General features: G+C 43.4%; 1 protein-coding gene across 1 annotated transcript in view; it reads left to right on the top strand.

Moving 5' to 3' along the window:
* LOC103374025 (latrophilin-3-like) overlaps positions 1-16111 on the top strand; it is a gene marked incomplete at both ends in the record, with an annotated part of 81323 nt that overhangs the window by 51259 nt on the left and 13953 nt on the right. Inside the window, 2 exons of the mRNA XM_008304040.1 lie at positions 3473-3658; positions 5398-5436. Coding sequence (XP_008302262.1) covers positions 3473-3658; positions 5398-5436 — 225 coding nt within the window. The remainder of the gene's footprint in view (positions 1-3472; positions 3659-5397; positions 5437-16111) is intronic.

The raw sequence follows: 16111 nt of genomic DNA, 5'->3' as shown, positions 1-16111 counted from the left end.
GTAATAACTGAATAAAGTGGTGCAAGTCAGGTGTATTTAGACAGACTTTGCTATAATTTGCTGGTGTTTTGCAGATTTAGCTTGTAAAACTACAAAAAAATGTAAATAATGTCCATATAACATCTGTATTTTTATAAAAGATGATTCATTCTTTTACAAAGTTTTAACAAAATTGTATTTAAATCAGCAAAAAATATGATTAAATAAATAACTTGCCTTTATTTGGAAAAAAAAACAAAACATTAGGGAATAAAAAATGCTAAATATATTTTTTTCCTTAACACAAAATATTAAGTTGATGCAATTACCAGTGTTTATAGATCCGTCGCAGCCCATAAATGTTTATAGATTTTATTTTTTTATGTTGCAGTGATGTATTTAGCCAAGTGTTGGGAAAAGTGTTGTTAAAGTGACGCCATAGCAGGTTAAAAAAGGTGCTTTTCGTCCCGTATATTGGTAGAAAACTCCTGAAGACAGCCTGGATTTGCCGTTAAATGTCATTTTGATTCACTCAGAGGTTTTCTCTGAGGCTCACCACCCAGAACCAGAGCGCACACACACACACACACACACACACACACACACACACATCAGTTGCACTCAGCTGACTTTAGTTTTGCGGCTTTTCTCTTTTGTTCTTTGTCTCTCTTCCTAATTGGTCAATTAATGTCATTGATTAGCCGGAGGCCTCTGCTCGATACAAACTTTATGCTGCACGCGTGTTCGGCGTGGGCGGCCCGGTTTGGGCGGAGTGAAAACCGATACCGCAGCGGCCGGGCCTAATGGACTGCTGTGGGTAGCAGCTAATCCAGACCGCTCGCTGTCCGACAACATGATCCAGCGGTTATTTGCATCCCGTTACTTCTCGAGCACGAATGATTTGTATCTCCTCCTCCTCCTCCTTCCTCCTTCTCTGCAGGCGAGTTATTATGCAAAGCCCCCCTGCACAAAGCTTCCTATGTTTAAATCTGTAATGGAATCAAATTAAAAGAGGAGAAGGTTACGGCGAGCGAGGATCGGGGGTTCCAGGTTATGAATTGCGGGGCGATGTTGGAAATGTTCTCCCTTAAACTCACAGCGGCCCGAGGCGTGCATGCTGGAACACTTACTCAACGGCGCAGAGCTCAGCCCATTAAACAAACGGCGGTTTTGCAGATATGGACGGAGGGCGGCTGCTGGGGGGGGGGAGTCGAAGGCGGAGGAACGATCAGGTGCGTTTTGTGTGCGGCTCGGGCCCATTTCAGCGCCGCAATAAAACTCCACTGCAGGCTGCTGTTTAGAGAAATTAACTACAGCGTGGTCGGCGCTCCCCGCTCGCCGCTTGTTGCTCGGATTCCCGACAATCAAGCGACGCGTGTACCTTTAACAGAAGTGTTATTAATCTTTTTTTTTTTTTTAAAGCACATCACACTCGAGCGGCGCGCCTGTCGCCGTGGAGACGGGGAAGACTCTAATGAAGATCAACCTGTCAGAGATTCGGAATGCCCATCTGGCACTTCGTTATTTTACATCCACAGCCATTGTCCTGTATGTGGCACCGCTCATTACCAGATGGTTGGGTAGACGAAATGAGAAAGGAAGATGTAGGGAATAAAAAAAATAAAAAAAAGACAAAGAAATGACACCAGACGAGCAGAAAGAGAGAGAGAGAGGAAGGAAGGAGGAGGAGGAAAGAAATGAAAGCAGAGCTATTTATCCTGCATCCCCAGCTCTCCTCATTAAGACCGGGAGAAGAGAGAGGGTGAGGAGGAAAACATCTTCCAAAGGCACGTTCGCCTGCAAACACCTCTGTGAAGACCAATTTAAGCAGCCTAATTGGCTTCACTAATAAACTCGCAGGCGATGATAGCAGGTGACGCCGGAGTGAATCAGGGTGATCCTGTTTTAGCTGATGTCTCTGCTGTTTTGAGGCTCATCTGACTGCACGTGGTCTATTAGTCGCGTCCCTGAAGGTAGCCGACCTGTGACATTTGGCCGCCCGGGGCAATTAGTGGAGTCGGCTGTACATTTATTTACTGGCGTTGCGTCGTTTCTCAGCAAGATTCAGTCGACTTTCTAGCCATTACAGGGTCGTACGTTTCCTTAAAAGCACAATATGTGAATGGATTTGTTTGTTTCGTCTTCATTTATGTAGAAAAAGTGAAGAAAGGGCTCAAAAGTGAAAGCGTTTTAATTAGTATTTGCATGGGAAGGAACAGACTGAGGCTAAAGCTAACACTTTACATGAACACACTGTGTAAATAAGTTGGATTCTCAATCTCAAAAGTGACTTCAACCTGCATTATTTCTAACGACCAGCAGGGGGCGACTCCTCTGATCGCAAAAAGAAATCAATTGTAGGGAAAATGAGCTTATTTCTCACTTGATTTACTACTTCGGTGAACAAACTCTGAATGAGTTTATGGTCTTAATTGCTGGTTTCAAGTCTCATTTAACATGACACGATGCTCATTTTGTAAATTATGATCCCATTTACAGGAAAATAGACAATAAAGGAGGGTGTGTTTTAAGGCCAGGCTCGCTTGTGATGTGACAAAACCTCTCAGTTCCTTCACTTGTCACATATGGGTTAAAAAAACAAAAATGATGAGGCATGAAAACAATATTTGCAAACCAATATGTGACATTACTACATGCCAACACCCTCACAAGTAGAGAATCCAAGGAGAAAACACAGTTCTGGTGCTTTAGTTTGAATAATATGAGAGAAATATCCAGTGATGCTAAAGAGCAGAACAGAGCTGCTAACGTTAGCATGAAGGCTAATCGCATACCCCACAGATGATTGGCTGCTGAAGGATGCTCTTCTTCTATACATTTGCTGATGTGTTTTTAAAAGACCAACATACACAGAATATTGCTCGACCTAGTTGCCCAGCAATGATTAGACAGCAGTTGTAAAGCTGAGCTGTTAGTGGGAATAAAATTCTGAGTAATAATAGAAACCAAGCAGCCCTTAGTTCTGATATTTACAACAACAACAAAAGGGCAACGCTACGAAATAATAGTTTTTCTTGGCATGTCCCGGGACGTAAAATCAAGCCTAATGTAATCTCCGGCAGCATCTCTGTTCTGTGCGGCATGTATACCGGCCTCCCCGCGCCGCAGTGCTTCGTTTCATAAAGGTGGAAGGCTATCTGGGGAAATTCTCTCAATAGTTTCATAATTACGTGCAGGTACAGGAGCGGCCCGGCGTGCACTCAGCTGAGCCCCGTCGCACCACATTAATTGTGTGCAGCACTGCAGCAGTTTGAGGGGGAAAGAAAAAAGCGTTTAGGTTAAACTGCATTTATTTTGGAGGGCCAGACATTTGTATATTGCAATTTGTCATGTTTTCCAGTGTGTAGGTTGTGAATAATAAGCCACAGCAGGAAAACAAGGACTTGTTTTGATTTGTGTTGTGCTTCATTTAAATGGGTCGCAATTGCAGGTTTTAAGTGGACTGGCATTTCTCTTTGTCCTTTTAACTCAGCTGAAAGCCGGAGAGACGGCGGCGGTCATTGCCCGGGAGCTGGCGGAGCAGACCAAGAGCAACCTGCAGGCGGGGGACATCACCTACACGGTGAAGGCCATGGTGCAGCTGGTGGACCTGCTGGACGTGCAGCTGAGGAACCTGACGCCGGGCGGCAAAGACAGCGCAGCACGGAGCCTCAATAAGGTACGCAAAGAAGGCCTTTTAACACCCAGTATCCGCTTTGCTCGCTGAGAGGCTGGATGAACACCACCTCTCCCCCCCGAGCGTCCGTCCACGTCTTTGAAGGCGTCTGCGTGTAAACATCAGTTCATTCCGAAACCTTTTCTTCCCCAAAACCGAGGGGCCGGACTTCAATCCAAACCTCAAACCCTAGGTGTTCTTTTAATGATCTGTTATTTGGCTCCGTGTGCCGTCAGATAAAAACGCTCTCATACTAGAATCAGGACTTTCACTTTCAAACGGAGCACTTCTCCCACTCTAACGTCGCACATCGGTTTTACGTCGACGCCGTTTAAAAGACGGCGTTCGCACCACTTGATTCTTCCCCGGCTAACGGGACGGCGGTGCGATTCCAGATCCGAGCGGTGGGAGTTTTTCATATTTGCTGAACTTGAAGCTAATGCATTTATTCCCCAATTGGCAGCGGAGCGCGGTGAGGGCCACTCAGGCACGGCGAGCTAAAATAATACTTTCTGTCTGCTGAGCAGCCAACAGAAAGCAAACATCAGTGAAACTCGAAATGTCACTCGTTAATTTGCTGGAGCGGCTTCACTTGTAGACGAACGCCAACACCTGTTCTCGGATCGCTTTCCTTTTTTTTTTTTTTTTCCACAGGGGGGCTGTTTTTTTATTTCACTGCCGCAGCAGACACAGATGTCCCCATTGAGATTTTAGTGCCAGTTTTCTCCAGTGGAGAGGAGGGAAGGCAGTAAAGATGGCCAAAAGGGCCTCCGAAGGAAACCTGATGAGTAAATTCACATTATTGAGAGTTTATAATGCCTCTTGAAGACAAACACAAAAAAAAAAGCAGGTTTCTCATAAAGGTGGAGGCTGTGCTGGAGATGCTGCTTTTACAACCCGGAGAATTTATTCAAACGCTCAATAATGGGCTGATATACACCCTGTTCCCGCAGCGTGGTGCATCTATGGACCACAAATAAAGCTTTTTTTTCCCTCCTCGTGGTCGACTTGCGTCCCCCCACCCAGCCCGACTCTGGCAGCGTCTGATGTTTACCTCTCGAGGTTCAATCATTTTGACACAATCTGCAAAGAGCTAAGCGAATTAAAGATTTCTTTTTTTGATAGCGAAGCACGGCACGCTTTGCCAGCAGACAATGAAAGGATTGAGTTGGCAAACGGCGAGATCAGTGTCGTTTTCATGATCAAAGGGCTGCTGGCTAACGGCACGGACGGGACCGCTTCCAGAAGAGTGGGCTGTGATGTCGAGCAAGAGGCTCCTTTATGGGGGGAACGCTGGTCTTTGGAGCTAATCTGCATGGGATTTAGCATGGTACCAGAACCTAGCTGTTAAGCCACACAGTGCCTCTGTTGACGGCGCCGCCTGTATCAGAACTCAATTAAAATTATTCACTCCCCATGCAGGGCTAACAGCTCCTCTCCGAGCTCCTGTCTTTTACTTTTTGCAGGTGAATTATCTGTCCTCCAGCGATGGCCGAGGTTTAGAGGCTAACTAGCGGCCCGGCGCCGAGTTCCTCGAGTGCAAAATGCGACTTAAACAAAATCACAGGTTTCCCCGCTCGTCTCGTTTCGGCGCTAATTAACACGAGAGTCGTCGCTGTTTTTCCAACGTGGCGTTTAATTCCTGTCTGTGTGAAGTGAGCGCTCACCTGGAACCTGTGCGTCCAGCTGAATGTATGAGGACTTGTTGGAGCTCTTTGCTAACTCTTGCATTCTCTTTGCAGCTGCAGAAGAGAGAACGCTCGTGTCGGTTTTATGTTCAGGTATTTGCAACCAGATTCTTCTCTTCATTTCCCTCATTGTGGCGACTGTGCTGTCATGTTCAGCTGCACCATCGAGCTTTGTGCTTTTGAAAATGGCAAGAATTGAAACGCAAAACTACAGAATCAAAGTGTGTGTACGCTGTAAAAAACAATAAATAGAAATCATACAAAACAAATGGCAAAAGTCTGGCAGCAAAAATGTGTAGTTTCTTTGAAAATAACCACAAATGTCTGTGAAATAAAGACATTTAAAGGTGTAAAAACATATTAGACTTTACTAGATATTATCTGTAATATAACAAAACTGAGAATAACTGTTGAATAATGAACAAATTATTTTAATTATTTAAAAAATTATTTTTAGCAAATCTGTGCAATTGCAGTTAAATTATTTACCATTTTTTTTTACATTTTAATACAATTTCACATACAGACCGCTTATTTCAGATTTTTTTGAAAATATCTTCCAAATAAAACATAATTTTAATGGATTTTATCTGTTGTTTAACAAAACAGGGAAAATATGTAAAATATCAGGTAAATTATCACATTTTTTAAATCCATGATCAACATTTTTTTTATTTGAGAATATCTGAAAAATAACATTAAATTTGAATTATTTAAATACAGTCCCAAAAAAAATGTAAAAACTAAAAAAAAAACAACAATTATTTCTAAAGTCAAATTTTGCAAAAATAAATTCTGAAAAATAAATAAATAAAAATACAAGTTTTATAATTATTTTTATACTATTATAATATGTTATTTTAGATTTGAAATTATTTACAGTTTGGCCTGTTTTTCATGGTTAGCATGTAAATGATTTTCTCTTTTCTGTGATTTGACCAGTTATTATCTGTAACTGTTAAATAATAGGAAATTATTAAAAACAAACACAGTTTAAAACCATTTCAATAAATCATTTTTTACAGTGTGCACCACATCCTGTATTTCTATCAGTGCTTAAGTCAAATCAAAAGGTCGAATTCCCTCATGTTTGGCGTCTCAGACGAACCAGTTTTCCATTCCTGCCATCGCTCATCCCCCCTGTGTGCATGTGTCACCAGCTTCTCTTCTTGGCCCGAGCGCAAGGCTCGAGGAGCTCTCTGTATTTTTGAAATGTCATAAACCCATTGTGGATTTCTCGAGTGTCTCAATCATTTTAAAAATGCCCCAGAACTATCACATCAGCGCTGCTTTCCGGCGAAATAACCCACATAAGTGGAGAGCATCAGTCAAAAATAAAGCTCTCAGCCATGTAACACGGTGCCTACGTTTCTCGGCAAATGCTTAAGAGGCAAAAGAAGTGACCTCATTATCCCAACAAGTCAACTTCTAACTACTAAGTCAGCCAAAGTCATGGCATGTTATGATTCCCCCTGATGCATAATACATATTTGTCCCAATTTAGGAGGGGAGGGGGCCTCTCTCAGCTATTTCTCGGGCTACTGAGTGATTTTGTTATCCCCGGGGTGACATTTTAGCTGTCATGTGAATAATTTCTACCTTGACAGGAGAACTGTGGGAGAAGCTGACATCCCCGTCTTCCATACAGATGGCTCGAATTAGACCGCACACGAGAGCCAGATGTTGTTTTATATGTGCGCTCCGATTAAGCAACATGTATTCTGCCTGGGCTCCTCGGAGGCTCGGCGGCGTTCACGCTCACGTGACGAGCCGGCGAGCGAGTGTTTGCCGAGCGCGTTCGTATGTACAGATGGTCTGCCGAGAGCCTGCTCGATGGTGTTTTAGTGTTTTCTTATCGTCAACAAAGTCCTGAACTGAGACTGAAGCAGCCGCTGTCGGTGCCTGAAACCTCTATTATTGATTTAGAATGAAGTATTCCTTCATTACGGCGTGAAGCGGTGCTTTGTTTTGCATGGCGCGCCGTCCTCCTGCTGTGAATCATCACCCTAAGCACGGCGGATACGCTGCTAAAAATATCCCCCACCCAAAACCTACACCTATCTGAGTGACGTTTTCTGCAAAAAGCTGTCGTTTGCAGCTGTTTTGGGAAATTGCAGACCCTGTTTGTCGAAGTAAGATTTATTTGAAGAAGGCTAAGAGGCTGCAGATGTGCTAGCGGCGATGCTAACATGTGGCTTTGTAGCAGGTGTAATGTTTATCAAGTATGTTAGCGCTTAGCATGTTGGTATGCTAACATTTGATAATTAAGATGGATTGCAGCTGATGAACCTGATGGGATGCATGTGATGGTGCAGGAATGTGCTCAAAGTGGAGCAGAAAAGATCGTTTTGAGTTGATTTCTGAGGCAATGCTATTTTTATCCTACAGTTCTTTGTTTGTTTGTTTGTTTTTACATTTATTTATTTACTTACTTATACAGTTTATTAATTTATTTAAACAATAACCTGTTATTCTTACAATTTTTACAGCTTTTGTAAAGAAAAACTAAATAAAAAAACAGCCAAAAAATATGTCTAAAGGCCAAAAATATTTATTTTCAAAATGTTGAATTCTAAAGCTTTTACAATATTTAAATTAGCATTAAAAAAATTAGTAAAATAAAAAATAAAACACATTATTTTACAGAAAATCATTGACATTTAGCAATTTTTTCCCCTTTTTAAAAAAAAATGTAGATAATATTTCGTAAAGTCACATTAAAAAACAAACAAACAAAACATTATTTACATGTTAACTGTAAATGACAACAGTCTAAACTGCACCATCATGCCCGCTTCATTTTCTAGTGTTAATAATTTGTGCTTTTGCAGTATGTGGCCATGAAATGACTTTAATTTATTGCATTTAAATCTGCTGATAAGAGCTTTTTATTTTATTTTACAGATTTTAGCTGTTTTTGTTTGTTTGTTTGTTTGTTTGTTTTTACCATTTTTTACAGTTTTGGAATGCATCCTTGTTTGGTTTTTGATTTAACACCACTTTTACCACCAATTCATCGAATACCCGTCAACATATTTCACTTAAAACCAACACTATCAACCTCACCGTCGTTGACCTTCGTGGTGGCAGAAGCTAGAGAATGAAGGACCTTCACCCAGGAGACCCAGTTCTCTTTTTTCTTGGACTTCAGTTTCGCTCACTGTTGGGTCAGATACAGGAAACTGTTGTACTGTGAGAAGCTTGGTTGAGTTTAAAGACCAAAATGGCACAGTTTGGGTTCAAATAGACACTTTATCAACATGTTTTTCTGGGTCTAATATTCTAATATGTGATTGGTTTTCCAAAAAGGAGAAACAGTAAAGCAACAAAACAAACGTATGCTAATCTACAACATGCTCTACAAACGTGATTGAGGATGTAGTTTGACTGTGTGGGAGTTTAGTTTTTGGTTCCTCTGGGTTCATCTTCATGTCGCTGCATCTGCTTGGGCTCTTGCTTCACGTCGAGGATCCTCTAAACACCTCAGTACCAGAGCTCACGCCTCTTCCTTCCTTCCCCTCCGCCCGGCTTGACGAATCCAAACAATCGAGGAGTGCTTTCACTTGACGAGCCGGAACAGCGAAGCAACATCTGCGGCCGTCCGTCGGCAAACACGGGCGCCGTCGCCAGCGGGCTTTCGGGGACTTCCATCGATTAGGGAAATTGGGCCGAGTTTTCTCCAACAGGACCCCGGTGGTCGACATAAGTGGGATTAGCAGAGGAATACAAAGCAAACGAGAGGCGCACCTGCCTCCCGCCTCCCGCCGGCGTCCCTCTGCTCGGAGGCCGGCTGACTCGGGCGGCTCCGTGGGAGGAGGTAGATGGAGTGCAGGTGTTGCGGCGCCGAAAGACGGAACCCGTCGTCCAAAATGCGACGTTTTAATGAGCTCCACAGCGATTATTTCCTTCGCCGAGGGCTCCTCTCTTGTTTAAGTGGCTAAATGACACTCGAATTCACCTCAAACTGAGCTCTTTATCTTGTCGGGGAATTTCATCCGGAGCCGTGTTCGCCGATACATATTCACAAAGACTCGTGGTAATTTCCCCGGCCAGATGAAACGATGATTAATTACGACTACTTCTGAGTCTTTTCCTCGGCTGTTTGTAAAGAATCGTATCTGCTACGTGTCACAGCCAATTTAATCCCGGCGAACAGGGCTCGGCCTTGATAAAGCTCCAAATGATCAAGTCCCCTCTGTTCTGCGTTTTCCCCCTGCAGGAATGTTCCTCTGTTGTGCCCTTTGATTCTGAACAAACACGATAAAAATGGCGCCCTGCCTCCTTTGCCTTTTGGTCGTATTAATGGCAGCTTGTTTATAGGCGGCGACATTATGCTCCTCCAATTACCGTGATTACGTCCGTCTGCATTGTTCTCAGGCGAGACGCTCTCGCTTTGAGCGGCTTCTTGTCGTCGAAGTCGTGGGATTTCCAGTAAATTATCCCGCTTCAGTGCGCCGAGGAAGAAAAAAAAAAAGAAATCAAAAATAACATCTCGTGCCTCGGTGGGAGCCAAGTGAGTGTGAATTTGCGAGATGCGGGGAGGATGTTGAGCTCCGACCCTCATTAAAACGACACCTTTGCGGCGAGACGATGGCCGGGGGAGTCGCGGCGCTGGATGACCTTCGAGCGGGAGGGACGCAGGGAGGCTCCTCGTTCAGGACGGTAACGAGATGATAAAACTTCCCCCGGTAGTCAATTTGTTGGGAGATGAAGATCAACACGTTCTCGTAAACTCGGAGCTGCCGAGATCTGCCCAACGTTCAAGAAGCCCCGTTCCTGTGGGGGTTTCTTTAGATCTGGGTCGGGTATTTATACACATATGTACATGAGATGCATTGAACTGAGAGCTTAACATGTTTTGCAAAGCGTGCAGCAGCAGGAGATTAAATGCAACCGAAACAAGAAGAAACAGGAAGTAGTTGACTTTGGTCTAGCAGTGATAGCATCCATACGGTGGAAATGTGCTGAAACTTTCAGAAGCAAACATGAAGAAAGTTCTCATCTGACTCCCTCAGAATCAGCTGATGTTTTATCTACAGTAACTTCAGTAGATTTAATGAAGCCGTGCAAAGTTTTACCTTCATACTGTCAATATTTTCAGAGTTAAAGTACAAGAATGTCAACATTTAAGTTAGTTTTCCAGCTTTTTTGAGCCTCATTACTTCATACGAGGTAGAAACATCCATCCATCATCTATACACCACTTAGTCCTCACCAGGGTCATGGGGCCTGGAGTCTATCCCAGCTGACTCAGGGTGAAGGCAGGTTCACCTGGACAGGTAACCAGTCTATCACAGGGCTACACTTAGAGACAGACAACCAAGCACACTCACATTCACACCTACGGACAATTTAGAATCACCAATTAACCTCAACATGTTTTTGGACTGTGTGGGAGGAAGCCGGAGAACCCGGGGAGAAGCAAGGCAACGGTGCTAACCACCGAGCCACCTTGCAACCCAGATACAAACATGTACTTGTAAATAAAGTGGCACCGTAATGATTTTACATCCATCCAGGTGTCACAACCTAAAGCCTGATTTTGTTGAGCATAATCTTTTCTAAAACCAACCTTGAGCATCAACATCATGGGTCGTCTCATCGTTCCATCAGCAGAATGGCACCAGTTTAACGTCTTGATATGAAAACATATTCAGAAACAGAAAGAATCGTGTCTGTTAGATGATTCTAGTTTCAAATGTAGGTAAAAATTAAGCCTTTTATCGTCCAGAACTTGTTCTGACCAGCCACCAGCACACATGAATGCACTTTTTAAAGTCTTCTTTGGTCAACTGCTGTAAGTTCAGCTGCTCAAACTTTGATACATCCCATAATACTGATGCTCAAAGTTGGTCGCACTGGACAAAACCTGAGATTGCGACACCTGGAGAGGATGTAAAAACTGACTTGGTTGCAGGTTTTACATATAAAGTCATGAGGGCTCAAATATGCACCTCGAGCACTTTAATGGCCTGAAACTCAGAAATTATTTATAGAACCGAGGTAAAAATTTTTGCATGGCTTCATTAAATATCCTGGAGTTATCGCAGGTACAGAATCAGCTGATTCTGAGGGAGATTTTCCACAGAATCTCTCCGTTTCTAATAAAGGCTTTGTTTTCTCAGGTAAACAAAGGGTCAGTGTTTGTGAAGTCGTAGGACGAAACCTAAGACAGAGAAGAAAAAAAAATAGCAAAAGGTAATCCCTCCGAAAGTTCCCTGCACAGAAACAACCACCCACTTACTAGAGAGAGAGAAGGCTCCATGAAATATTAAAGCAGAAGGTTTCAGAGATGCTCAGAGAAGACAGGTGATTTGGCTAGCAGGTGGAATGAAAGAGGCAGGAGTGATGCAACGGTTTCACCTGCGCCAGGAGACACGAGGACGCAGAGAACAAGATATCCCGCCTTGTTGTTGTTGTTGTTTTTATTTCCCCTCCTCGTTTTATTCTGAAGTCGGACGAGGAGTCAGAGAGGGGAAGCTGCCGGTGAGCAGGAAGGAAGAGGTGAGGAGAAATGAGGGGACCAGAGAAAGCCGAGCAGAAAGAGGAAGAGAGGGGAGATCGGCCTCAGCCAGAATCAATTTCCCAGACCCAGAGTTCATTTCATCAGTCAGCGCACAGATAGAGGCGCACACACTATGGGCTGCCTTGGAGTCCTGCCAGGCTCCCACTAATGTCCACCGCTCCCTTCCTTCCTTCTCCACAAATGGCCCGTTGCACTGCAGCTCTCCACGGCCGGCCGTCGTCCTTGTTCCAAGTGGAACATTCCGGCTCCCGATTAGCATTTCCTCGTGTAGCGGCAGCCGAAAAGCGTACATTCTTTCACCGCGGGAAAATAAACTCGCTAGAAAGAAGAAGATGAAGGAAAAAAAAGAAACCCGGCAGCAGCAGCAGCAGCAGAGTGAGCCGCCACATTTGACAGATGGAGTGGCAGTGTGCTAATACCGGTAAAATAGCAGCCACGAGTCAATGGCGGCGTCGAGCAGCACCTCCGCGGCTGGAAATGTGCTGTTCCCACGCCGATCGCCGCGAAAATGTTCCGCGATGATGCACACGGCATGAAAAGGAAACGCGTTACCCCTCTGAATATGCATCACCAACCTATAGGACAGATGCCATTTCCCTCCTAAACGCCACCGATCGACCTCCACCGACTCACCCCCCGAACCCCGTCGTTACCGCCTTAGCTTAGCACAATTTGTTTGACATTTCGGTTGCCTGGCAACCTCACGAGGATGGCGGGACTCCAGGACGTTGCTCCAAAGAAATATGCTGGCGGCTATGGGGATTGTTCTGCTGAAGCGGTGTATTCCAGGATTCATGAGGTCCAGAACTTGCATAAAAAGGCTTTTCGGTTGTGTTTATTGCCACTCGGGTTGAACTAAACACACCCATTAACCTCCAGGGTCCGACGAAACCGCTTGGAGGTGGTGGTTTTTTTCCATTAAGTTTTGGGTCGGGGCAGGATTTAGAGAGGCGGGGCAGGGGGTGTTTCATTTAGGAGTTCAAACGCGGGTCGGACGAGGATGGAAACGGTTCTGCTTTGAGGAAATGCTCGTGTTCCACATGCAGGAAGGAGAAGTTGGGTTGATGACAGGCAATATTTCCCTTTGAGTGCACATGGAGGTGCCAGTCGTGTTTTTTCAGACACTCAAATGCAACTAAGCTTTTTTTTTTTTTCTTAGTTTAGGCTTGTGCTGGATCAACACAAAATCCACGATGGCATTTTATTGAAATGAAATATTGTACGTGCCCTCGGGTGCTCTGTGATCTGTCAGCAGAAAGATTTTGACACGGAAAAGGAAGAGAGGGTGATGGCTTTCATGGAACAACATGACATTTAAAACCCGCCATGTCACCACTGGGCATTCACCACGTGGATGATGTTAATGTTTTCGGATAACTTAATGGATTGTGCTTCTTCTTGGTCGGACGGCTCGGTCGTTTTGACAGGAAAACACTTTTATTTTTTTTTTAATGCTAAACGTGTCCTGAAAGAAATAGTCAGACATTACAAACAGAGAATTTGGAAAATAATCTTATTGTCTCCTTGAGTTTGATTAACAAGTTCAGTTTTAGTCTCACGTCTGTACTGGGAATATAAAGCTAGCTTTAGCAACGTCGCTAAACGTAGCACGAAATCTGAAAACAAGTGGAATCAGCTAGCTAGTTTTTGTTCTAAGGTAGCAAAGTTTGGCATCTCTAAGGTTCATTGATGACCAAATGTCCAATATTTTTCTATTTCGAATTAAATAGACTGTACTAAGCAAAGTTAGCATCTCTAAAATATATTATGTCTGTTATTTTCCAAATCAATGCTAAGATAAACTGTGCTAAGCAAAGTTAGCATCTAAAACATGTAATATGTCTAAAGTTTTTTTTTAGTCCATGCTAATGTATGCTAAGTAAAGTTAGCATGTTCTAAAATTCACTATGTCTTTCATTTTTTTAAATTCATGCTAAGATAAACTGTGCTAAGCAAAGTTAGCATCTCTAAACCCATTATGTCTTATACTTTCTTAATACATGTAAAAAAAAAAAAAAAAAAAAAAAAAACTGTGCTAAGCAAAGTTAGCATTTTAAAAAATGTATTGTCCAAAGTATTTTTTTTTTTTTTAACTTATGCTAAGATAAACAGTGCTAAGCAAAGGTAGCATCCCTAAAACCCATTCTGTATGATATTTTTAAAATCAATGCTAGGATCAACTGTGCTAAGCAACGTTAGCATCTACAAAATGTATGTCTAAAGTTTTGTTTGTTTGTTTTTTAATCCATGCTGGCATAAACTGTGCTAAGCAAAGTTAGCATCTCTAAAATTCATTGCGTCTTTTGCATGCTAAGCTAAGCTAACTCGCTGCTCTAGCTTCTTGGTGACCATTTATCATTGTTTATTTCTTCTTCACAAACAGAGGAGTGGTATCAGTTTTCCAGCTCTGCCTCCCAAAAATGACGTCCCTATGCAACTAAACTGCATTATCATTTACAATTTGAGGTCTACGTATGTTTCTGCTGGATTACGTTTGTTTGTGATGTATCATGAATCCACTTTATCACTGTAGTGTCGCTCCTTTTCAGCCAACTGATGTTATATTAGATATGGCATCACCCTGGTGACCCAGAAAACTGAGGAAAAGCTTCAGATGTGTCGCTAAAGGCTCATATTTTGATCCAAACTGTGCCAAACGAAAGTGAAGTCTAAGAATGAGGAACCTCCTGGATGAAGGTCCTGTTGGGTTTCCTCCTCAAACTGTCTGTATTTCCCAGAAATGCCAAAACTTTTGTCCAACATTTGACCCTTTGTGGATGCAGAAGGCTCCAGAGAGTGGACAGGAAATCCTCAGTGATGGTTAGATGACATGATGCAAAATCTTTCCACACACACATGAATCTCTTTCACATTTTTACCATAATGGTTAAAAAAAAAACCCAAAGAGGAGACGCGTTTGCATCACGTTGCATTGGTCTGATCCAGACAGTCGACTGTCAGTCACCAACACTCAGACAATCCTCCTCTGTTTTTATGTCATAATTTCACTCTGTGGTTTAAACGAAGCCAAATTGGCGTGCTATATGCATATAAATAACCATAATGACTCATTTGTGTCGCGCTGATTGGGTTATCTATCGCCGGGTCCACATTATGCACCGTGAGTCAGTGTCAGCTTTATTGCTTTCCTTCGCTTGATCTTATAAATGCCTGAAGGACCAGTGTGAAAACTGATCTTTATTCCGATATTAATTTTTGATGCGCCCCGCGTGCTCCGCTCATGCTTGTGTATCTGCCCCCTGTTTATTAATTATCCATCGCATATTGCCCCCACCACCCTCCCTGACCCTCCCCTCGGGCCTCCCGGTGTGCACTTCTTCCACCTTTATCCTGAAATAGCTCCTTTTTTTTTTTGTCCATCAATCCCTCCCCCCCACACCGAAGAACCATTATTTCACTGTTTTAAGAGAAAGAAAATCTTGCCGCGGTGAACAAAGAAGGAAGAAAAAAAAAATGTCAGCGCCTGAAGAAAAGGAGCTCCTTAATTGAGAGTGAATCAACCGCCGCCGCTAGCTGAATGTCAAAAGGTGTGATTGGAGATTGGCTGCAGATAATGAATAATTACATCAAAGTTGCGTCGGTGTGTGCGGCCCGTGCGCGCGACTTTTGTGTACGTCGGTTGGTTGCGTGCGAGCGAGCAGGTGCGGAGGTGTGTGCACGGCGGCGTTGCGTCAGCCTCCAGCGGCGTGGGTGTGTGTGTGTGTGTGTGTGTGTGTGTGTGTGTGGCTCGTCTGGGTGTGGGCGGCTTAGCTAATGTGTGCAGGGGATGTTTTGAATGGGGGGGAGCAGCCAGCTGGTGCTGTTTGAAATTCCAACAGCCAGTTCAACACAATCAGGCCTCCATCTCCTCCCGCCATCGCAGCCACTCGGAGCAAACACGCCAGTTAATATTTTAAGGTAACGTGGAGCGAGGGGGCGCGTGTACGGCCAGGTTTTCTTTTTTCTTTTCTTTTCTTATCCAATCTCACATGATTTCTTTTATCGCCTTTGGCTTTATCCCCATGCTGTTTGGGAGTCATACTAAAACTCTTATTCTCTTTCATAATCCATTGATCAAAAAGGGGATCTGAGCAGAGTTCAGAAAGAGGCTTCTGTGGCCTGACAGCTTCTTTTTTTTTTTTTTTTTTTACATCCACCATGACTTCTGCACTGTAAAAAAATACACTCTTGTCAATAAAAACTGTGAAAATGTGACGAAAAGTTGCCAGAAAAAAGATGATT

The sequence above is a fragment of the Stegastes partitus genome, unplaced genomic scaffold, assembly GCF_000690725.1.
Source record: "Stegastes partitus isolate 25-593 unplaced genomic scaffold, Stegastes_partitus-1.0.2 Scaffold2122, whole genome shotgun sequence".
Classification (NCBI taxonomy): Eukaryota; Metazoa; Chordata; class Actinopteri; family Pomacentridae; genus Stegastes; species Stegastes partitus.
This window is presented reverse-complemented; position numbering and strand designations above follow the sequence as displayed.